Source organism: Oncorhynchus tshawytscha, linkage group LG13, assembly GCF_018296145.1.
Source record: "Oncorhynchus tshawytscha isolate Ot180627B linkage group LG13, Otsh_v2.0, whole genome shotgun sequence".
NCBI lineage: Eukaryota > Metazoa > Chordata > Actinopteri > Salmoniformes > Salmonidae > Oncorhynchus > Oncorhynchus tshawytscha.
Genome location: NC_056441.1, coordinates 87448207 through 87473795, shown reverse-complemented (window position 1 = coordinate 87473795; position 25589 = coordinate 87448207). Strand labels below are relative to the sequence as shown.

Genomic DNA, 25589 nt, shown 5'->3' with positions numbered 1-25589 from the left:
CTTATACTAAAGCCAAGGTCCTGAACTACATCTGGCCTAGCCTATACTAAAGCCATAGTCCTGAACTACATCTGGCCTAACCTATACTAAAGCCATAGTCCTGAACTACATCTGGCCTAACCTATACTAAAGCCATGGTCCTGAACTACATCTGGCCTAGCCTATACTAAAGCCATAGTCCTGAACTACATCTGGCCTAACCTATACTAAAGCCAAGGTCCTGAACTACATCTGGCCTAACCTATACTAAAGCCAAGGTCCTGAACTACATCTGGCCTAGCCTATACTAAAGCCAAGGTCCTGAACTACATCTGGCCTAACCTATACTAAAGCCATAGTCCTGAACTACATCTGGCCTAACCTATACTAAAGCCATGGTCCTGAACTACATCTGGCCTAACCTATACTAAAGCCAAGGTCCTGAACTACATCTGGCCTAACCTATACTAAAGCCATGGTGACTGGTAGTATTGCAGGTTGTTTTTGTCTTCTCCTCTGCTGACAAGTGATGACAGTATAATCTAAGGAATCTGTTAAAAGCAGAGGATTTCAGCAGTGTCAAAAGCTTACAAATAACACGTGGTGGAAAGCCATTTGAACTGGTTTGAAAGACACACACACACACACACACACACACACACACACACACACAGCACTTTGAAATGACAGCCGCAGAAAAATCACCTGGCTGCTTCAGCCTTCAACAGGCTTTCAATTACGCCAGCTTCTCTCGCTGGAAGGATAGACATCTTGAGAGGAAAGGGCTGGAGGTCGGGGTTTGTTTGGGACTCTACCGCGCTGCTCTAGCATACTTCAAGCAACCACGTACCAAACACTTATCTAGAATTTTGTCCTTCTTGAATTCTGAGGAGAGACTTTATTTATTTATTTTTTAAAACACACTATCCAAATGTTCATTCAGGTCACCGCTAGTGACCCCTGATGTGTGTGTGTGTGTGTCATAAATAACCATGGATCCACGGGTCCAGTCACATTTAAGAGCTCATTATCTTGCCTGCATTCAGAGCACCTTTACACCACTAAACCTCAGGCCATGGTCTCGCCGCTCGCTCAAATCTTAACAGCGACATAGATTTTAATGAATGGACCTCCCAGCATAGCCGGTGCCCAGACACACCAGTTAGATCCATGGCAACGCAGTCAATCACGATGCAGTAGTGCAGTGCCCATCGCTAAGGAGTGGGGCGGGGGCCTGGAACAAGGCAGGGCAGGGCATGTAACTACTGTTTAATTCAACGATTAGGCTACGCCCCAACCAAGCTTTGTTTCACCCCTTACCGCCTGAGAGGATTAGAAAATCGGACATTTTGGGAGGTTAAGGGTATTGCTTTTGTACATTCTATATATGAAAGCGTTTGGAATCCCCATCTCTCTCAATAGTAACTAAACAGACCCAGGGACCATGTACCAAAACACTGGAATTCATTACATTTCTCTAAGTGTCAGATGGGGCCGTAATGATTTAACACCAATGACTTGGCTAAATAATAGTAAAATGGTTGCAGATAGAGGAAAACAAAAAGAGGATCCGCGTTGTGACTAACACTAGTGGTATTGTTGCGATGCTGTGACGTAACGGTTGTATTCTTGGACACTAGGCCACATTAACTGCAGTGGGCCACCATTCATCACTGGAGGAACAATGGAGCCGATTCTCCTCCCAACCAACAAAAAACACCATGCGCCGTGGACAACTGACATTCACATCAAATCAAAGGTTATTGGTCAAATCCACGTGTTTAGCAGATGTTATTGCGGGTGTAGCGAAATGCTTGTGCTTCTAGTTCCGACAGATTAGCAATATCTAACAAGTATTATCTAATAATTCCACAACAAATACCTAATACACACACATCTAAGTAAAGGAATGGAATTAAGAATAAGAGAGCAGCATGGACTAAGATACAGTAGAATAGTATAGAATATTGTATACACATATGAGATGAGTAATGCAAAATATGTCAACATTATTAAAGTGACTAGTGTTCCATTTATTAAAGTGGCCAACAATTTCAAGTCTGTATGTAGGCAGCAGCCTCTCTGTGCTAGTGAAGGCTATTTAAGTTAAGTCTGATGGCCTGTGTGTATATAATATATATATATAATATATAATATATAATATATATATAAACAGAAGTAAGACAGATCCTGCTTCTGTTGCCTGTTTCAGTGTTTGTTTAATAGCCTACTGAATCCGTGAGCTCTAAGCCTCACACAACACGTTGGATAAACTATTTCACAAATTAAAGTTTTTAATCTTTACTATGCTGTAATAAAAGGCTTTACACCATTTTCCATTAGCCCAGTCTCACTGGTATTATTTATAAATGTATTTACTGTTGTTAACGCTGATTGAAATGGTGAGAAAAATTACATTTATAATAAACCTTTTTCCTCGATCTCCTTATTGTTATAAGTAATGTCATCATCATTAGTAGGCTTAGTATAGCAGCCTTGTATAACCACCATCGAGCTGCAGGCCTCAGAACACATCCTGTAACTTAGTTAAGCTACTGTATGAATCAATCATTTATTCGTTCATGTCATCAGAGTCATTCATGATCTGAAATGCAATCAACCATTTCAGTTTTAAAATAAAGCGACCATTGAATAATTAGAGTAACAATAAATAGGCCTAAACTGTTCCATTTCGCGAATAAATGCGACTGTTTTTTTAGTCTTTTCTGTAATAACAGGTTTTATAATTGTTTTAGTGTCGTTTACATTGTTCAAAACGGTCAGAAAAAGTATCAGAGTTATTTAACATAATAAACATAATTTAATTTAACCTGTTTGCATAATATGCAGCTTGTTCCTTACCTTTTCCTTACTCTCGTGGTATTTTTCCACAACTTCCCCTTTACCTCCTGGGCAACCAGTAAACAGTTTATCACGTCCTCTGCATCCATTTTGCCGTCACGTGTTTTACGGTGTTCAGAGTTTGGTATAACCAATTTATAGATGTGATTATGATATGCTATATAGGTCAGGCGCTATTGTTCACGTGCATGCCAATACATACATGTGTCGCGTAAAGAGAGCAAAGGGTTGAGGCAACAGGGAATATTTTTTCCTAAACAAAATGAGTGATTTTGGTAAGATAACTTTTCAGTCAGAAATGGCTGTAATTATGTTACAGCTTAAGAAAACAAAAAGACAGAGCGATGAAACACTGTTGATGCTCTATGGCAGTCGCTGCGGCAGGGAGGAGAGACAGAAACACTGTTGATGCTCTATGGCAGTCGCTGCGGCAGGGAGGGGAGACAGAAACACTGTTGATGCTGCAGCAGGGAGGAGAGACAGAAACACTGTTGATGCTCTATGGCAGTGCAGCAGGGAGGAGAGACAGAAACACTGTTGATGCTGAGGCAGGGAGGAGAGACAGAAACACTGTTGATGCTCTATGGCAGTCGCTGAGGCAGGGAGGAGAGAGACAGAGCGATAAACACTGTTGATGCTCTATGGCAGTCGCTGAGGCAGGGAGAGAGAGACAGAAACACTGTTGATGCTCTATGGCAGTCGCTGCAGCAGGGAGGAGAGACAGAAACACTGTTGATGCTCTATGGCAGTGAGGCAGGGAGGAGAGACAGAAACACTGTTGATGCTATGGCAGTCGCTGGCAGGGAGGAGAGACAGAAACACTGTTGATGCTCTATGGCAGTCGCTGAGGCAGGGAGGAGAGACAGAAACACTGTTGATGCTCTATGGCAGTCGCTGCAGCAGGGAGGAGAGACAGAAACACTGTTGATGCTCTGGCATGGCAGTCAGAAACACTGCAGTCGCAGGGAGGAGAGACAGAAACACTGTTGATGCTCTATGGCAGTCGCTGCAGCAGGGAGGAGAGACAGAAACACTGTTGATGCTCTATGGCAGTCGCTGCAGCAGGGAGGAGAGACAGAAACACTGTTGATGCTCTATGGCAGTCGCTGCAGCAGGGAGGAGAGACAGAAACACTGTTGATGCTCTATGGCAGTCGCTGCAGCAGGGAGGAGAGACAGAAACACTGTTGATGCTCTATGGCAGTCGCTGCAGGCAGGGAGGAGAGACAGAAACACTGTTGATGCTCTATGGCAGTCGCTGCAGCAGGGAAGACAGAAACACTGTTGATGCTCTATGGCAGTCGCTGAGGCAGGGGAGGAGAGAGACAGAGCTGACAGGGAGGAGAGAGACGATAAACACTGTTGATGCTCTATGGCAGTCGCTGAGGCAGGGAGGAGAGAGACAGAGCGATAAACACTGTTGATGCTCTATGGTGGTCGCTGCAGCAGGGAGGAGAGAGACAGAAACACTGTTGATGCTCTATGGCAGTCGCTGAGGCAGGGAGGAGAGAGCGACAACGGGTGCTAGTCACACAGTCACTCACTGTTTTTTATAAACACAGAGCCGCAAGTCTGAGCCCGGTCGGACTCCGTCTAGTCATTTTTGGGTCTTAATTACTTCATTAAACAGTTTGCAGCATCAGACAAGCTTAGTGCATATAGTTGAATCAATTAAAAAAACACATAGAATGTGTCTATATATGGGAAAATACACGTTTAAAAAAGGTGATTGGTCGAAAGAACATCTTGGCCGACCAAGATTTATTTTAGTCGGGGAGACAGCCCTACTGTAGTGACTGCCTGGCTGCATGCAAATTAGAGGTTGACCGATTAAATCGGAATGGCCGATTAATTAGGGCCGATTTCAAGTTTTCATAACAATCTGAAAATCGGTATTTTTGGGCGCCGATTTGCCGATCATTTTTTTTTTTTATATACCTTTATTTAACTAGGCAAGTCAGTTAAGATCACATTCTTATTTTCAATAACGGCCTAGGAACAGTGGGTTAACTGCCTCGTTCAGGGGCAGAACGACAGATTTTCACCTTGTCAGCTCGGGGGATCCAATCTTGCCTCTTTACAGTTAACTCGTCCAACGCAATAACGACCTGCCTCTCTCTCGTTGCACTCCACAAGGAGACTGCCTGTTACGAGAATGCAGTAAGCCAAGGTAAGTTGCTAGCTAGGATTAAACTTATCTTATAAAAAACAATCAATCATAATCACTAGTTAACTACACATGGTTGATGATATTACTAGATATTATCTAGCGTGTCCTGCGTGGCATATAATCTGACTGAGTGTTACGTTCCCCAGTTTATGTGTTGTAGTTTGTGTATTTGCATGTGTTTATTTCAGGAAATGGCTTCCTGAAATCCCTCAAGCAGCTGATTGGTCAACTCCAGGGCTAATTGGAGAGCTGACCCCGCCCCCTCGTCAAGACACAGCTGTCTCCAATTATCCATTCAATCTGAAGCTATATACAAGCCAGTGTTCTGTTCAGGAAAGAGAGATTTGGAGGTAGGGATTGCCAGAGATTTTCTGGGAGGTCATTGCAGAGATTTTGCTAGAGAGATTTGCGAAGGCTACAGTGACTTACTTAGGGAAACAAGTGGGACGAGGTCAAGTGCGCCCAGTAACTGGCAAAGTGGAAGCAATTGTTGCTTTTCCTGCTCCCGCGACTCGCCGCCAGTTGCGCAGATTCCTGGGGATGGTAGGGTACTATCGTACATTCTGTAAGAATTTCTCAACGGTAGTAGCTCCCCTTTCATCTCTGCTTAGTCCCAAGGTACCATTCAAGTGGTCCAAGGACTGTAACTACGCTTTTGAGTCTGCTAAAGCGCTACTTTGTAGTGCCCCAGTGCTTGTCGCCCCCAACTTTGACAAACCTTTTAAGTTGGAGGTAGATGCTAGTATAGTGGGGGTGGGTGCGGTTCTCTTACAGGAAGATGAAGACGGAGTGGATCGGCCCGTCAGTTTCTTCTCCCGTAAGTTCAACTCGTGTCAGTCAAGGTACTCTACAATTGAACAAGAGGCGCTGGCTTTATTGCTTGCCTTACAGTTCTTTGAGGTATATGTGGGCTCCAGTGCCTTGCCTGTTATGGTCTTCACGGACCATAATCCGTTGGTGTTCTTGAAACAAATGTACAACCAGAACCGCCGCCTTATGCGGTGGGCTCTGATTGTACAAGGATATAATGTACAGATCGCTTATGTGAAGGGCTCGGCGAATGTGGTTGCTGACGCTCTATCACGGGTTTACTAACTGGGGATGCGTTGGCTTTTGTTATTGCAAAACTAGGGTTTGCAATTTTTGTGGTGGGCGTGTTACGTTCCCCAGTTTGTGTATTTGCATGTGTTTATTTCAGGAAATGGCTTCCTGAAATCCCTCAAGCAGCTGATTGGTCAACTCCAGGGCTAATTGGAGAGCTGACCCCGCCCCCTCGTCAAGACACAGCTGTCTCCAATTATCCATTCAATCTGAAGCTATATAAAAGCCAGTGTTCTGTTCAGGAAATAGAGATTTGGAGGTAGGGATTGCTAGAGAGTTTCTGGGAGGTCATTGCAGAGATTTTGCTAGAGAGATTTGCGAGACATTTTTGGAGGTAGGGATTGCTAGAGAGATTTGCTGGGAAGTCAATGCAGAGTGATTTTGCTAGAGGTTGATTTTGCTGGGAGTTCATTGCTGGGAAGTGGTATGTTCTGTGAGTTTGTTGCTCAGATAGAGCTTATTTGATGTCCTTTGTTTCTTAGTTTGTTTGTTAAATTGTTTAATATTCTGTTTCATTTGTTCCCAGGGGAGAAGGGGAAGGCACCTTGGGAGTGCTTAGGCAAGAGGCCTGCGGGCATACATATACCCGTAGTATATTCACTGTCTAGGCACACTAGGTAAGACCTGGGCGGACCACCCCCTGTATTTTGGTTAGGGCACCAGGTGGTGCTAAATTAGGTAAGTAGTGGGTAGGCAGGTAAGGTAGGAGAGGGGGGGGGGGCTTTGAGATTTACTTTCTTTGCTTTGGTTCCGTCCAGCCCCTTTTCCCCATATTACCGTGTAAAGGAATAAAGTCCTTGTAAACGGTACCACATTCTGCTTGTTGTCATTTTTACTCACACCTACAGTCCATACCTTTTTCGCTTCACAGAGAGTTTAGTTGTAGCAGGGTGTTGCGTTCCCTCTTCATAGAGGCGTGCGTAACACTGAGCATACAAGTATCTGACTGAGCGGTGGTAGGCAGAAGCAGGCCCGTAAACATTAATTCAAACAGCTCTTTCGTGCGTTTTGCCAGCAGCTCTTCGTGGTGCGTCAAGCACTGCGCTGTTTATGACTTCAAGCCTATCACCTCCCGAGATGAGGCTGGTGTAACCGAAGTGAAATGGCTAGCTAGTTAGCGCGTGCTAATAGCGTTTCAAATGTCACTTGCTCTGAGCCTACTAGTTGTTCCCCTTGCTCTGCATGGGTAATGCTGCTTTGATGGTGGCTGTTGTCGTTGTATTGCTGGTTTGAGCCCAGGGAGGAGCGAGGAGAGGTACGGAAGCTATACTGTTACACTGGCAATACTAAAGTGCCTATAAGAACATCCAATAGTCAAAGGTATATGTAATACAAATGGTATAGAGGGAAATAGTCCTATAATAACTACAACCTAAAACTTCTTACCTGGGAATATTGAAGTCTCATGTTAAATGGAACCACCACCTTTCATATGTTCTGAGCAAGGAACTGAAATGTTAGCTTTCTTACATAGCACATATTGCACTTTTACTTTCTTCTCCAAAACTTAGTTTTGGAATTATTTATTTGAGGCTAAATTGATTTTTATTGATGTGTTAAAAATGTTCATTCAGTATTGTTGTAATTATCATTATTAAACAAAAAACGGCTGATTAATCGGTATCGGCGTTGAAAAATCATAATTGGTCGACCTCTAATGCAAATACACAGTTCACACAAGTTCAAGAGACAGTTCTGACTTTAGGCAGCACTCCAGGAAGAGAGACAGGGACTAAGGCCAGACTGACTTTAGGCAGCACTCCAGGAAGAGAGACAGGGACTAAGGCCAGACTGACTTTAGGCAGCACTCCAGCACTAAGGCCAGACCAGGCACTCCAGGAAGAGAGACAGGGACTAAGGCCAGACTGACTTTAGGCAGCACTCCAGGAAGAGAGACAGGGACTAAGGCCAGACTGACTTTAGGCAGCACTCCAGGAAGAGAGACAGGGACTAAGGCCAGACTGACTTTAGGCAGCACTCCAGGAAGAGACAGACTAAGGCCAGACTGACTTTAGCAGTCCAGGAAGAGAGACAGGGACTGACTTTAGGCAGCACTCCAGGAAGAGAGACAGGGACTAAGGCCAGACTGACTTTAGGCAGCACTCCAGGAAGAGAGACAGGGACTAAGGCCAGACTGACTTTAGGCAGCACTCCAGGAAGAGAGACAGGGACTAAGGCCAGACTGACTTTAGGCAGCACTCCAGGAAGAGAGACAGGGACTAAGGCCAGACTGACTTTAGGCAGCACTCCAGGAAGAGAGACAGGGACTAAGGCCAGACTGACTTTAGGCAGCACTCCAGGAAGAGAGACAGGGACTAAGGCCAGACTGACTTTAGGCAGCACTCCAGGAAGAGAGACAGGGACTAAGGCCAGACTGACTTTAGGCAGCACTCCAGGAAGAGAGACAGGGACTAAGGCCAGACTGGCCCCTTGATTTTATCCTTATCCATGATTTCCACATCTTTCTCAATGGGAGTCGTACGTTGAAATACAGTTTCACAGACAAAAAACAAAAGTTTAAATGAGCCTCTGACAGGCTAATTGACATAATTTGAGTCAATTGGAGGTGTACCTGTGGATGTATTTCAAGGCCTACCTTCAAACTCAGTGCCTCTTTGCTTGACATCATGGGGAAATCAAAAGAAATCAGTAAAGACCTCAGAAAAACATTTGTAGACCTCCACAAGTCTGGTTCATCCTTGGGAGCAATTTCCATAACACCTGAAGGTACCACGTTCATCTGTACAAACAATAGTTCACAAGTATAAACACCACAGGACCACACAGCAGTCATACTGCTCAGGAAGGAGACATGTTCTGTCACCTAGAGATGAATGTACTTGGGTGCGAAAAGTGCAAATCAATCCCAGAACAACAGTAAAGGACCTTGTGAAGATGCTGGAGGAAACAGGTACAAAAGTATCTATATCCACAGTAAAACGAGTCCTATATCGACATAACCTGAAAGGCCCCTCAGCAAGGAAGAAGCCACTGCTCCAAAACCGCCATAAAAAAGCCAGACTACGGTTTGCAACTGCACATGGGGACAAAGATTGTCCTCTGGTCTGATGAAACAAAAATAGAACTGTTTGGCCATAATTACAATTGTTATGTTTGGAGGATAAAGGGAGAGGCTTGCAAGCCTAAGAAAAGCATCCCAACCATGAAGCACGGGGGTGGCAGCATCATGTTGTGGGGGTGCTTTGCTGCAGGAGGGACTGGTGCACTTCACAAATTAGATGGCCTCATGAAAATTTGAGGGCAGAAAATGTGTGTGCAGAACTGAAAAAGAGTGTGTGAGCAAGGAGGCCTGCAAACCTGACTCAGTTACATCAGCTCTGTCAGGAGGAATGGGCCAAAATTCCCTCCTTATTGTGGGAAGCTTGTGGAAGGCTACCCGAAACGTTTGACCCAAGTTAAACACTTTAAAGGCAATGCTACCAAATACAAATTGAGTGTATGTAAACTTCTAAACCACTGGGAATGTGATAAAAGTAATAAAAGCTGAAATAAATATATTATTATTCTGACATTTCACATTCTTAAAATAAAGTGGTGATCCTAGCTGACCTAAGACAGGGAATTTTTACTAGTATTAAATTCAGGAATTGTGAAAAACTGAGTTTAAATGTATTTGGCTAAGGTGTATGTAAACTTCCTACTTCAACTGTACATAACCATCCGATTAACAAATTAGAAGAGAGAGCCATTTATACGTCACACACTATGACCAAAATTAGTCCGTTCTAATTTGGGGTCTGTTCTCCACGGATCAGTCTGGCCTTGCCCTCAGACTCTTAGACTAGTAAATGAGTCACCTAGTTGTCCGGTGGTTAACTATGGGTACATTAACGACAACAAGTAGCCTAAACTAACGGCTGGACTGTATGACTAATGATTCGATGTCAAGACACCTCTTAATAATGAAATCAGGCTGCTATGCAAAGAAAGCTGACATTCATCTAACCAAAACACCTCTTAATAATGAAATCAGGCTGCTATGTAAAGAAAGCTGACATTCATCTAACCAAAACACCTCTTAATAATGAAATCAGGCTGCTATGCAAAGAAAGCTGACATTCATCTAACCAAAACACCTCTTAATAATGAAATCAGGCTGCTATGCAAAGAAAGCTGACATTCATCTAACCAAAACACCTCTTAATAATGAAATCAGGCTGCTATGCAAAGAAAGCTGACATTCATCTACCCAAAACACCTCTTAATAATGAAATCAGGCTGCTATGCAAAGAAAGCTGACATTCATCTAACCAAAACACCTCTTAATAATGCTCGGGCTGCTATGCAAAGAAAGCTGACATTCATCTAACCAAAACACCTCTTAATAATGCTCAGGCTGCTATGCAAAGAAAGCTGACATTCATCTAACCAAAACACCTCTTAATAATGCTCAGGCTGCTATGCAAAGAAAGCTGACATTCATCTACCCAAAACACCTCTTAATAATGCTCAGGCTGCTATGCAAAGAAAGCTGACATTCATCTACCCAAAACACCACCGGTGTTTCCATCCCAATGTTGTTTTCTCTGGAACACTCTGCGGGAAATGTGAATAACCCAAAACCACAAGTAGGAGTCGTCAGATAGGGCAGACCAGAGGCAATACAAGGTGTGAATGCAAAGCACTGCCTGGCAGGCTGAGTAGGCTGCTGGATTAACCATCGAGGAACAGAACAAGAGGCGAGAAAGAGACGGAAGGAGAGAGAGAGGGGTCTGACCGACCGCTGACGCTGAAAGCTCCCAGACAGTTCCACAGCTAGCTACTGCATGACACATTCCCTCTCTCAGACCCCCTGCTCTGACGGCACTCTGCACCTAGAAGACAACACACGGTTCATGACATACACTGATGTGATACCCACCAGTTGCACTCAAGGGTGCAGTTGGATATAGTGCCTTTTTTTTTAATACACAAGTGTACAGTTGGTGATTGGACATGATGACTCAACGAAGCTTCTGGGCAGAGGCCTACATACAGTCCCTTCAGAAAAGCATCATCCTCCTCCTATGTTGCCACAGAGTTTGCTTAGACATGCAAAAGTTGCACAGACCCAGCTGCTCCCATCTCTGCTCCTTGCGTAAGCTTTTTAGAAACGGAAAATGAAGGCCAGTCTGTCTCTCTCTCTCTCTCTCTCTCTCTCTATTACAGAGGTGCTGTATGAGATAAGCATTCAAATACGACCAATTGATTTCCCCTAGTTATCTTCCATACGTCAAGGTTGATTCCACACAATGATTATCATTTACACAATTCCTGACTGACTGATGCCAGGGGCTGCTGCCTGGGTGCTCTGGTTTCCCCTCTGCTCTGCTTAGCTTACCACAGGGCCAGTGTGACTCATATCTACAGTAGTTGGTCAACTCATAAAGTCACCACCTTCCTATCCACATCAGTGTTTAGTACCTACAGTACAGCAAGGTGCTTCTCACAATAAAACTGACAACCTTTGAGCTGCTACATACAGCTTAAGTCAGAAGTTACATACACTTAGGTTGGAGTAATTAAAACTTGTTTTTCAACCACTCCACAAATTTCTTGCACTTTTCGCACCAAAGTACGTTCGTCTCCTTCCTGAGCGGTATGACGGCTGCATGGTCCCATGGTGTTTATACTTGAGTACTATTGTTTGTACAGATGAACATGGTACCTTCAGGCATTTGGACATGGCTCCCAAGGATGAACCAGACTTATGGATGTTATCATTTTTTTCCCTGAGGTCTTGGCTGATTTCTTTTGATTTACCCATGATGTCAAGCAAAGAGGCACTGAGTTTGAAGGTAGGCCTTGAAATACATCCACAGGTACATCTACAATTACTTGTGTCATGCACAAAGTAGATGTCCTAACCGACTTTCCAAAACTATAGTTTGTTAACAGAACAGTAGCAAAGGACCTTGTGAAGATGCTGGAGGAAACAGGTACAAAAGTATCTATATCCACAGTAAAATGAGTCCTATATCAACATATCCTGAAAAGCCGCTGAGCAAGGAAGAAGCCACTGCGCCAAAACCGCCATAAAAAGCCAGACTACGGTTTGCAACTGCACATGGGGACAAAGATGGTACTTTTTGGAGAAATGTCCTTTGGTCTGATGAAACAAAAATAGAACTGTTTGGCCATAATGACCATCGTTATGTTTGGAGGAAAAAGGGGGACGCTTGCATGCTGAAGAACACCATCCCAACCGTGAAGCACAGGGGTGGCAGCATCATGTTGTGGGGGTGCTTTGCTGCAGGAGGGACTGGTGCACTTCACAAAATAGATGGCTTAATGAGGCAGGAAAATTATGTGGATATATTGAAGCAACATCAAGACATCAGTCAAGAAGTTAAAGCTTGGTCGCAAATGGGTCTTCCAAATGGACAATGACCCCAAGCATACTTCCAAAGTTGTGGCAAAATGGCTTAAGGACAACAAAGTCAAGGTATTGGAGTGGCCATCACAAAGCCCTGACCTCAATCCTATAGAAAATGTGTGGGCAGAACTGAAAAAGTGTGTGCGAGCAAGGAGGCCTCCAAACCTGACTCAGTTACACCAGCTCTGTCAGGAGGAATGGGCCAAAATTCACCCAAGTCATTGTGGGAAGCTTGTGGAAGGCTACCCAAAACATTTGACCCAAGTTAAACAATTTAAAAGGCAATGCTACCAAATACTAATTGAGTGTATGTAAACTCCTGACGCACTGGGAATGTGATGAAAGAAATAAAAGCTCAAATAAATCACTCTACTATTATTCTGACATTTCACATTCTTAAAATAAAGTGGTGATCCTATCTGACCTAAGACAGGGAATTTCTACTAGGATTAAAATGTCAGGAATTGTGAAAAATGGAGATTAAAGATTAAATGTATTTGGCTAAGGTGTATGTAAACATCTAGGCCTCCTAGATCAAGTCTTCAGCTAGATCTGCCTAAATTGTTCTCCGACTCCTACAATGGGAAGAACAGAGAGAATCGACACTGCTTTGCTAAAAGAAAGCACAGCGTACGATTCATTTAGTTGTTAAGCAACAGACACCACACTATGTCGCCATGAGAACAGCTCTAATTTCCTTTCCTCTCATTTCAGTTCCACCACACGTCCTGTGACCACCCGGTAGATAGGATATAGGTGATTCCATGGGGCTTAGTGTGCTTTGTAACATATGATCATATAGCATGCGAATCAGAGGAATGCTTGGCGGTGACTAATGTCACCATGTAGCCTAGGAGGGGTGTCTAAGTCACTGCATCTCAGTGCAAGAGGCGTCACTACAGACACCCTGGTTCGAATCCAGGCTATATCACAACAGGCCGTGATTGGGAGTCCCATAGGGCGGCGCACAATTGGCCCAGCGTCGTCCGGGTTTGGGCGGTGTAGGCCATCATTGTAAATAAGAATTTGTTCTTAACTGACTTGCCTAGTTAAATTAAAAAAAATACATTTAAAAAAAAAAAAATCACGTTGTGCCAGGCTTTTTTTGTGATACACGACTATAGTGGGTTGAGTCACTGATGTGATCTTCCTGTCCGGTTGTACGCCCCCTCGGGCTCGTGTAGTGGAGGAGATCTTTGTGGGCTATACTCAGCCTTGTCTCAGGGTAGTAAGTGGGATCTCCCTCTGATGGTGTTGGGGCTGTGCTTTGGTTGGTCCTGTCCGGGGGTATCGTTGGACAGGGCCACAGTGTCCCCCGACCTTCCCAGGCTCAGTCTCCAGTATCTATTCTAAAATAGTCTGTGCCGGGGAGCGTAGGCGAGTCCTATCTGATCTAATAAATCTGTGCTCCTGATCCAGTTTCTGCTGTTCTGCCTGCAGCTATGGAAGCCTGACCTGTTCAGCGGTCTTTGTCTCGGTCCTGCTGTTTCCACACTGTCTCGACCTCTGAACGCTCAGCTATGAAAAGCCAACTGACATTTACTCCTGAGGCGTTGACCTTTTGCACCCTCTATATGCACTGTGATTATTGTTTGACCCTGTTGGTCATCTATGAACATCTTGAAGAATGATCTGGGCATAATGGCCATGTACTGTTAAAATCTCCACCGGGCACAGCCAGAAGAAGAGGACTGGCCACCTTTCAGAGCCTGGTTCCTCTATGTTTCTTCCTAGGTTCTGGCCTTTCTAGTGAGTTTTTCCCAAGCCACTGTGCTTCTACATCTGCTTTCCTTGCTCTTTAGGGTTTTAGGCTGGGTTTCTGTATCAGCACTTTGTGACATCAGCTGATGTAAAAATGACTTTATAAATAAATGTGATTGGTTGAAAGCCTACAGTAGAGTGAAGGAGGATGGGAGGGACTAGCTAAATTAGGTAAGTCCCTTCCAAAGACCAGGCAATAAGTCAGTCAGTGGACCTTTCAAATGCAGTTTAATTGTCAGGAATAAACAGCATATGAAACATTCAGCAAAACAGAAATAGGCTATAACTTCCTGTGGTCACTACTGGAATATACTCCTTCAGTCCTACACCACAAATTGTAAAGGGCAATGGGTCTAAATGCACATTACCATACGAGGTCACAATGACAGAACTCAATGTGTAACACATTTAGCTAATGAATCCTGGCAGACAAAGTCCAGTTGTTACAACTGCAGAGACCAAAGTACAGAAAGTATCACCTAATCGAATAAGATATTTTCAAAAGCTTCCTGATAGATATTCAACTGACTCTTACATCAATGAACAAACTAACAGATGGATACGCAGAACTATAACAAATTGATTCAATATTTGATCCTAAACATTTTGGCTGGTACGAGCGAGGCTACATTTATCCTGTCTAACCTCTGCAATGCCCTTGTGATAATTGTCTCAATATCTGATCTGAAGAGAGAAATACATCCTGCCGGCCTAGTGCAAGAACACAGCTGACATCTCATGCTTTCTCTCTATATACTGATTGGCTCAAAAACGGTTAATTAATTTAAAAAGAAAAAAAAAATGTCCCTAATCAACTCGTACAGTAGACTAGATGGGTTATGCCGTGTGAGATCTAGCAGACACAAGTAGAGAATGTTATGTTGGTTATTCACGGATCAAGCTTGTTATCACTCCCTCTCTCTGTGTTTGTTGATGTGGGCAGCGCCTGATTGATAAAACAGTGATACACACTCACGTAGTTAACGTTATCCCCAGAGCGATATTTTCCCAACATAATCACAAATATTGTTTGTCTCTCTCTCTCACACACACACACACACACACACACACACACACACACACACACACACACACACACACACACACACACACACACACACACACACACACACACACACACACACACACACACACACACACACACACACACACCAAATTCAATGCTTTGATTCCAGACGGAAGGTATGTTTTGAAACACTTGACACTGACAGCTACCTGAACGGTTCGCTTAGCAATAAACTTGTCAATGTGTAGACTGTGATATTAAGCAACACAGCCTAGCTATCCGCACAGCTCTGCAGCGAACATGCCCACCGCATGAGAAAGCAAGTTCCACGGTCTTGGCATGACACTCTCTCTCGTTTCGTTGACTAGACAACCCATCTCTAGCGGTTACCGTGGTTAGCTTACCTCTTTTAATGGCCTCTTCATACGAAAGGAAACCTATCCTTGACTCCTTTGCACCCATGTTGCCCTCATTTCACTAAGATGTGAGAAAATAAAATGTGGAGTGTATGAACGGCGCCTGTTGCCGTTGTCCGTTTCTTGCGAAATCCGTTACCAGCGATGTGTCTTGCTGTGTTTTCAACGAGCGACGCCTCTCGTCACCTCCGCCCCTCTCGTCGCGTCGCGTCCGTCTCTCTCGTCGCCTCCGCCTCCATGCTGGCTACGGTCACATGATCGGGATTCCTCGGGTCACTTGATTGGTTGACATGAAATGGTTGCGCAGATATGTCTTTTTACGGTCTATGCGCATGAGATACAGCCAGCTTTCAGATCCTGTTACTATTATGTAGCGCTTTACCCCAATGTAACATTTTTTTTTGCAACGCTATATTGCCAAATTGTTTCACACAATAATACAGTTTTGGGTCTGTCTATGTCCCACTTTAACCTACAATTTTACCATTTTGTAAAACTGTCAAAGCTGTCCTTGTCTCTGGCTCCCCCTTGTGGAATTAGTTGAAAAGGTTTCATCATAAGGTTTGCAGAATATGCATTGCGTAAGGTAACGCTTGTCTAGACTACTAAAAAGTGAAAGTTATTTGTCTAACTATTGGTCTAATAATACTGTACCACGTTGCATTGGATAAACTCGTTATTTTTGCTATTAGAATTAATAACTTCTCTAGTATATGCTGTATGCATGCTTGTATGTGTAATTCAACATGATTATCTACAATATCTAATCACTTGCATAGACCAGCAATACTCAAGAATGTTGACACCAAAACAAGATTAACAAACATATATTTTTTTAAAGTATACCTATCTGAGGCCTATACTACGAATGTAGTTCGAAGAGTTACCAAAGGTAACTTTGGTCAACTCTTGAGTTCAACAACGGGATAACCGGTAGTACGAAAGTGGTTTGCCTTTAATTTGTCAAATGAATTTCTATAGCAACGAATCATTCATATCTAACCTGCTCCTAGGCAGGCTAACTACATTTATCCGGAATAAAGTGTCCAAACCGCGTGTTGAGGACACATTAAATCAGATTCTCTCTCGCAAAGACTGCATCATCATCCACTTCGTTTGATAAAATATTTTATTAATCAAACGTGTTTGTGTGTTGAATTACCTATCACATTGCACATTTACTAATGAAAAATGCATTTGAAACTTCACGCACAGCAAAACTTTTGTATGTCTTAATACAATTATTGTATCGATAGGAGTGGGGAAATAGGTGGTCTTGCATTGATAACTACACCGAAGCAATCACATGAAGACATCACTTCTAAAAGTCTACATCACATAATAGTCTGATGAATTTGCAAGACAATTTGGCTTTCATTTTGATTTCGGGAAATGAAAATGTGGCACAGTTTTTGCCCATGGATTCATGTTTAAGCATTGCCTCAAAGAAGAGTTCTGCGTTCGACTAGCCACGTGTAATATGCACACGCAGTTACAACCCTGCTAGATTTAGCGGCAGATGGACAAGCAACCCACTGCAGTGGTACAGATGAAGCCTGAGCTGGAATGTGAAGATAACTGAAGCTGGCTAGCTTTAGAAAACCCTGACTAGATCTATCTTGCTTTGTAGTATATCTCTCTGGTTGTATATCTAACTATTTCCAATCAGTGGAGGCTGCTGAGGGGAGGAAGCTCATAATAATGGCTGCAAAGACATCAAACACATGGAAACCATTCCACTCCCTCCTCTCCAGACATTACCAAAAGCCGGTCCTCCTCAATTTAGCTGCCACCAAACCTCCCTTGTTTCCAATACATGGAAAATTACACTGTTGTCACTTGACTTCTGACTCTGTAACTGGATCCTGGACCTCCTGACGGGCTGCCCCCAAGCGGTGAGGGTAGGCAACAACATACTCGCTATGCTGACCCTCAACACTGGGCCCACCTCAGGGGTGAATGCTTAGTCCCCTCCTGTTCACCCACGACTGCTTAGCCGTGCACGACTCCAAGACCATCATTAAGTTTACCGAAGACACAACGATGATGAGACAGCCTATAAGGGAGGAGGTCAGAGACCTGGCAGTGGGGTGCCAGGACAACAACCTCTCCCTCAACATCAGCAAGACAAAGAAGGATTACAGAACTACAGGAAATGGAGGGCCAAGCATGTCCTTATCCACATTGACATAATTGTAGTGGAGCTGGTCGAGAGCTTCAAGTTCCTTGGGTGTCCACATCACTAAGACATTTTCACAGTCGCGAAGAGGGCTGAAAAGATTTGTCATGGGGCCCTCAGATCCTCAAAACGTCCTACAGCTGCACCATTGAGAGCATCTTGACTGGCTGCATCACCGCTTGGTATGGCAACTGCTCAGCATCCGACTGCAGGTTGCTACAGAAGGTAGTGCGTACGGCCCAGTACATCACTGGGGCCGAGCTCCCTGCCATCCAAGACCTCTATACCAGGCGGTGTCAGAGGAAGGCCCTAAAAATTGTCAAAGACCCCAGCCACCCAAGTCATAGACTGTTCTCTCTGCTACCGCATGGCAAGTGGTACTGATGCACCAAGTTTGGAACCAACAGGACCCTGAACAGATTCTACCCCCAAGTTAAAAGACGGCTAAATCAAAGCAAATGTTATTTGTCATATGCTTTGTAAACAACAGGTGTAGACTCAAAAATAAATGTATTTATAAAGCCCTTTTTACATCAGCCGATGTCACAAAGTGCTGTACAGAAACCCAGCCTAAAACCCCAAACAGCAAGCAATGCAGATGTAGAAGACCTTCCCAACAATGTTGAGAGAGAAATATTAACACAAGGAATAAATACAGAATGTGTAACGATAACTAGGTCTGTATACACGGGTACCAGTACTGAGTCCATGTGCAAGAGGTACAAGGTAATTGAGGTAGATATGTAAATATAGGTAGGGATAGTTGAGATAGATATGTAAATATAGGTAGGGATGAAGTGACTAGGCAGCAGGATAGATAATAAACAGTTACAGCAGCTTATGTGATGAGTCAAAAATAGTTAACCAATAGCTACCCGGACTATCTGCATTGACCCTTTTCGCACTTCCTCTTTTGACTCATTGCATACGCTGCTGTTTATTATCTATCCTGCTGTCACTTTATCCCTACCTATATTTACATATCTACCTCAACTATCCCTCCCTATATTTACATATCTACCTCAACTATCCCTACCTATATTTACATATCTACCTCAACTATCCCTACCTATATTTACATATCTACCTCAACTATCCCTACCTATATTTACATATCTACCTCAACTATCCCTACCTATATTTACATATCTACCTCAACTATCCCTACCTATATTTACATATCTACCTCAACTATCCCTACCTATATTTACATATCTACCTCAACTACCCCTACCTATATTTACATATCTACCTCAACTATCCCTACCTATATTTACATATATACCTCAACTATCCCTACCTATATGTACAGTTTAAGTCAGAAGTTTATGTACACCTTAGCCAAATACATTTAAACTCAGTTTTTCACAATTCCTGACATTCAATCCGAGTAAAAATGTCCTGTCTTAGGTCAGTTAGGATCACCACTTTATTTTATGAAGGTGAAATGTCAGAATAATAGTAGACAGAACTATTTACTTCAGCTTTTATTTCTTTCATCACATTCCCAGTGCGTCAGAAGTTTACATACACTCAATTTGTATTTGGTAGCATTGCCTTTAAATTGTTTAACTTGTGTCAAACGTGTCGGGTAGCCTTCCACAAGCTTCCCACAATAAGGGGTGAATTTTGGCCCATTCCTCCTGACAGAGCTGATGTAACTGAGTCAGGTTTGTAGGCCTCCTTGCTCGCACATGCTTTTTCAGTTCTGCGCACATATTTTATATAGGACTGAGGTCAGGGCTTTGTGATGGCCACTACAATACCTTGACTTTGTTGTCCTTAAGACATTTTGTCACAACATGGGAAGTATGCTTGGGGTCATTGTCCATTTGGAAGACCCATTTGCGACCAAGCTTTAACTTCTTGACTGATGTCTTGAGATGTTGCTTCAATATATCCACACAATTTTCTCCTCCTCATGATGCCATCTATTTTGTGAAGTGCACCAGTCCCTCCTGCAGCAAAGCACCTCCACAACATGATGCTGCCATTATGGCCAAACAGTTCTATTTTTGTTTCATCAGACCAGAGGACATTTCTCCAAAAAGTATGATCTTTGTTCCCATGTGCTGTTGCAAATCGTAGTTTGGCATTTTTATGGCGGTTTTGGAGAAGTGGCTTCTTCCCTGCTGAGCAGCCTTTCAGGTTATGTCGATATAGGACTCGTTTTACTGTGGATAGATACTTATGTACCTGTTTCCTCCAGCATCTTCACAAGGTCCTTTGCTGTTGTTCTGGGATTGATTTGCACTTTTCACACCAAAGTACGCTCATCTCTAGGAGACAGAACGCGTGCGTCTCCTTCCTGTGCGGTATGACGGCTGCGTGGTCCCATGGTGTTTATACTTGCATACTATTGCTTGTACAGATGAACGTGGTACCTTCAGGATGAACCAGACTTGGTACCTCCCAAGGATGAACCAGACTTGTGAAGGTCTACAATATTTTTTCTGAGGTCTTGGCTGATATCTTTTGATTTTCCCATGATGTCAAGCAAAGAGGAACTGAGTTTGAAGGTAGGCCTTGAAATACATCCAAAGGTACACCTCCATTTGACTCAAATTATGTCAATTAGCCTATCAGAAGCTTCTAAAGATATGGCATAATTTTCTGGATGTTTTCAAAGCTGATAAAAGGCACAGTCAATTTAGTGTATGTAAACTTCTGACCCCCTGGAATTGTGATACAGTGAATTATAAGTGAAAGAATCTGTCTGTAAACAATTGTTGGAAAAATGACTTGTGTCATGCTCAAAGTATATGTCCTAACTGACTTGCCAAAACTATAGTTTGTTAACAAGAAATGTGTGGAGTGGTTGAAAAACTAGTTTTAATGACTCCAACCTAAGTGTATGTAAACTTCCGACTTCAACTGTACATATCTACCTCAACTATCCCTGCCTATATGTACATATCTACCTTACCTAGCTCGTACCCCTGCACATGGATTCAAGATGTCAGTATATGTGTCATGTCATATTTATGACCATATTATGACCATTAAGTACAGTTCAAAGGTTTTATCGTTTTGTGAACTACGATTGTCCCGGCCTTGTTCAGAGATGTAGCCTTGGCCTAGATTTGTAATCTCCAGACATCCTCTCTGAAACATTCTCTAATCTCACAGGTGTGGTTCATTCCAATGTTTCAGTTTCCACTGTTCTATCAGAGTCCTCTTCCTCCCTTTCATCAGAGTCCTCTTCCTCCCTTTCATCAGTCCTCCCCCTCTGTTTGTCAGAGTCCTCTTCCTCCCTTTCATCAGAGTCCTCTTTCTCCCTTTCATCAGACTCCTCTTCCTCCCTTTCATCAGAGTCCTCTTTCTCCCTTTCATTAGAGTCCTCTTCCTCCCTTTCATCAGAGTCCTCTTTCTCCCTTTCATCAGAGTCCTCTTTCTCCCTTTCATCAGAGTCCTCTTTCTCCCTTTCATCAGTCCTCTTCCTCCCTTTCATCAGATTCATCCTCCTCCCTTTCATCAGATTCATCCTCCTCCCTTTCATCAGAGTCCTCTTCCTCCCTTTCATTAGAGTCCTCTTCCTCCCTTTGTCAAAGTCCTCCTCATCTCTTTCATCCGAGTTCACCTTCTCCCTTTTCATTTAGCTCTGTTGATGTCCCTTTTCCTCTCTTTCCATCTCTCCCTGGACTATTGGTCCTCTTCCTCCTCTCCTTCACTCTCTTCCTCCACTGGACCAGTCTTCCTCCTCTCTTTCCTTCGCTGGACCATCCATCTCTATTTCAGCCCCCTCCTCATATTCCTCCTCTCTTCCATTGGTTTAGCAGTAGGAGGGGGTCGGAGGTAGCAATAGGAGGGTGTCGGAGGCAGCAGTAGGAGGGGGTCGGAGGTAGCAATACGAGGGTGTCGGAGGCAGCAGTAGGAGGGGGTCGGAGGTAGCAATACGAGGGTGTCGGAGGCAGCAGGAACCACCTGTTGCAGTATTGATGGTGGTATAAAGCCATGGTGACTTCCTGGACAACTCATCATACAACGCTTCATATGAAAAAGCCTTCATATTCTCCAACGAGGTACTACTCAAGATGCAAGGTTCAAAGAACAGGAATGCATATGATTTGGCCTCAGCTTGCATTTTCTTTACAATCTGCTTTCTGTTTTCTTGGGATACGGTGTCAAGGCTAACTTTGCAAAGGTGGCCATGTTGCTCATTGCCAAGTTATTAATCATTCCCGGAAATTCTCGAGCAATTACCTTCCTCTTCTGCTTCCACTCCTTGTTTGTCAGGGAAAGCAACTCTTGGTTTTGAATGATTCAATTGTGGGTCGTATGTAATGACAACCTGCAAAATAATATGGAGCAGTCATTAGACCTATATTATGAAAATGCATGTTTAAATACAAGTATTTTACTACAGTGAGTGTGGGGGCTAGGTGTTGCACACACACACGTTCTGGACAGTGCAACAGTGCATTCATGCATAGATCAGAAACATTACAAACATATACCACCACCATGCATACAGGTTTCTGATAGAAATGCAATGGTAATCGATGGCTGTTTAAGCTGCTGGTTAATATAGCAAGAGTCAATGTCTCAGAAATTAGACAGCGTTCTAGCTATAAAATTATAGAGGTAACGTTATAGTGTTATAGCTACCTCAAACATAATGTTCATAATATTCTTCTCAGGGGGCCTTGCAACTCTTCTTGACACCACTACCTCTACCTAATGGGCTTGCTTCCCTGTTGACGCTTTTTCTCAGGGACCTCATTCAAGTCATTACAGTTAGAACACCCAGTCTTGGTAGCATTTCTCCGTAGCTGTACATACTGTATACTACATACTTAATGAGTATATAGTGTTAGTTCATTTTAGTATACTGTAAACAAACAGTATTGTTTCAGTTGAGCGTACTAGAGCTTTGCCTGTCTACCGGAAGTTGATGCTGTTGCTATGCAACCTCTTGCTAGCTTGTTAGCATAGCATTTCGCATCTTCGTAAATTAAATCTTGAGTCCCAGAGTTCCCTCTTGAAGTTCGTAAATTCATACCTTTGTCAGATTGTCCTGTTTGTAAATTCAGAGCGTTTTGCTCTCAGAGCATTCAGTGTGCGCACACTAGGCGCTCTGGCCGAGGAGTAGGGTTGATCCATAGGTTCAACAGCAGCCAAGCACCCAAGCTAACTGGCTACTTCCAGACACAAATGAGAGAACACCTCACTCTGACCATTTTACTCTCCCTAGCAGAGCTGGTTAGGCTGTTTTCATGTTATCCAGAGCGTTGGTGACTGACTGTAACTGTGCTGCTGGCAACAATTGAATTTCTCTTTTTTTTTTTGCCAACGTTTACTGACACTGGCCATAATCAACGGGTGTTGTCCAGCCCAGCATTTGTAAATTCATCAATTATTCTGCGTGAGTAGTGCTCTGAAATCGGAGTAGATGGACAGAATCAACTAAGTCCGTTGAAACGCACGACTATACCACTTAGCTAAGAATGATGTGAATAATCAAGTCAATAAGTCAACAAGGCAAGAAAATAGCCTTGCCGAAATCCCCCCCCCCCTTCTAATTTCCTTGGTTTTGTGGCTAATCAAATACTTTCTATAGAACAAACTTCACGTAGGCAACCTGAAATGAATAATTCATGTATGTGTGTTATAGACGGAGTAAAATGTAGGCAAGCAATAAACATTTCAGAATTTTGGCAAATAGATTTATTTATGGACTAATATACTTCAAACAAATAACTAACCCGAAAACTGCAGACATTACTACTGCTTCCCCCGCGATCAAATCGACATAAATTAAATGAAACGCAGCCTAACATGATCAGAAATCTCAACTAGCAAGCGAGTCACAGCAATGAAGCATTGAGTGTCGCGCTAAAATGACGTGTCCTTTAACGCTATAGCGCCTGGTTCAATTCTATTTATCTACCTCCAGAGGCTTGAAGTAATTCCTGGTCGAGGAAGGAAGGTTGCTCCATGTTTAAAATGTTTTAAACAGAGCCTCCATATTCAGTACCGCCCCTCAGCTAGATCAACCAAGCAAAAGGGCCAATAGAATCGAACCATCCAACGTGCGCTGCCACGACACCAGCCCACGCCCCTTTTCTTTCAACGTTGTGAAATTCGCATGCGTTCTCGATAACATCTCAATTAAAGCTTAGAGATAGCTGTTTATATTTTTGGTGTATCTTTCCTTTGATTCAATATGGGTATTCTTCGTATATTAGAAATTATATTTGTCTTTTATTTTGCTTCTCACATTCCTATTACATTATTCATTGATCTTCAAGCGTTGCTTCCTGCGCAGATGTATCCTCAACAGGTAACGTTAACGACGTTAAGTTCGACATGTTTAATTGACTCGTGTGTAGTAGTAGTAGGTCCTTGAAGGAAAGGTTGTAGTGGGTGACGGTGACTGCGTCATATCACCATATTTATTTTGGAGTGGAATGTTGGAAATCACTTGTAACAACCAATGTGCCTATAGTGATGCAACATTGAGTGTTTATAAAATATATATTTTACAGCTGAAAGATGTTTTGAGATGGTATGGGGCTGAGTTCAGAGACCCCATGATGCTGAATCCCCCCACCTGGTTCAAGTCCTTCATCTTCTGCGAAGCTCTGGTTCAAACACCCTTCTTCCCCATAGCTGCATACGCCTTCCTGAAAGGTCAGATAACAATGGGATTCGTCCCAAACGGCACCCTTTCCCCTTTAGTTTAGTACTTTGGATGAAAGAGGGCAAAACTTGCGCACTACATAGGGAATAGGATGCCATTTGGGACGACTCATGTCTAGCAAATTAATGTAAAAAAAAAAAAATCTGTGGTATTTGGAATTACAACATATAAGCCCATGTTGCAAAATCCCTTTGATTTGGCACGTATTAGATAGTCATTAAGTTATGTGTAACTCAAGTGTGACCTCTAGCGGATGCCCATTCCTTAACACCCCTCTATCTATCAGTATATGTATCCCAAATGACACCCTCTGTCCCACTACTTTTGACCAGGGCCCTGATTATAAAAGTAGTGCACTATATAGGGAATAGGACACAGATGTTGTCATAAAATTTAAATTAAAAAAAATCTGACATGACAAGGCAGGTAAGTCTGTCATAACACTGGAGGGAATCAACCTAATTCTGTTCCATCAACCATCCTCTCTTCCAGGAGGCTGCAAGTGGATCAGGACTCCGGCCATTGTGTATTCCACCCACGTAGTCACCACCCTGGTCCCCATCCTAGCCCACATCCTCTACTACCCCTTCCCCACAGAGCCCCACCCTGGCCCCCAGACCCAGAAGGAGCGTTACACCCTGGCAGCCATCTACGCTCCGTACCTCCTGATTCCTCTGATGCTGCTGTTCACAATGCTCTTCAGCTCAGCTTACAACACCAACAGTCAGGGAGGAAAGGGCTCAGCTAAGGCCAAGAAGATCAAATAAAAGACACTCATTTCTAGCCTGAGTGCTAGTCTGTTTGTGCTATTGTCCAACTCCATTGCTGTCCTTGTCACCTGTTTGGTTTGATGGCACAAACAGATTGGCACTCAGGCTACTAATCCACCTGTACATTCTGTAATACACTGTACTGTTACCCAGCAGTCTGTCCAGGCTATCATACCTCTTAGTCTACAGTACTCATTTTCATAGTGATTTTTTTTCCCCCTCTTCTCCTCAAGTGATGAATTGTCAATTGGTACATTTCAAGTCAATAAAACATCATAGGTACATTAAACATTCTTAACAATTCAT

General features: G+C 43.3%; 2 protein-coding genes across 3 annotated transcripts in view; one reads left to right on the top strand and one right to left on the bottom strand.

The window, feature by feature from the left end:
* usp32 (ubiquitin specific peptidase 32) overlaps window positions 1-15895 on the bottom strand; it is a 92475-nt gene extending 76580 nt beyond the window's left edge. For both annotated transcript variants that reach the window (XM_042296491.1, XM_042296492.1), the window contains exon 1: window positions 15680-15895. In XM_042296491.1, coding sequence (XP_042152425.1) covers window positions 15680-15737 — 58 coding nt within the window. In that variant the 5' untranslated portion in view covers window positions 15738-15895. The remainder of the gene's footprint in view (window positions 1-15679) is intronic.
* An 8031-nt stretch (window positions 15896-23926) lies between these two features.
* On the top strand, window positions 23927-25576 carry tmem97 (transmembrane protein 97). The gene is made up of 3 exons (XM_024443319.2): window positions 23927-24153; window positions 24359-24503; window positions 25006-25576. The coding sequence occupies exons 1-3, from the start codon at window positions 24037-24039 to the stop codon at window positions 25278-25280; spliced, it is 537 nt and encodes a 178-aa protein (XP_024299087.1). The 5' UTR covers window positions 23927-24036; the 3' UTR covers window positions 25281-25576.
* The last annotated feature ends 13 nt before the right edge of the window (window positions 25577-25589 follow it).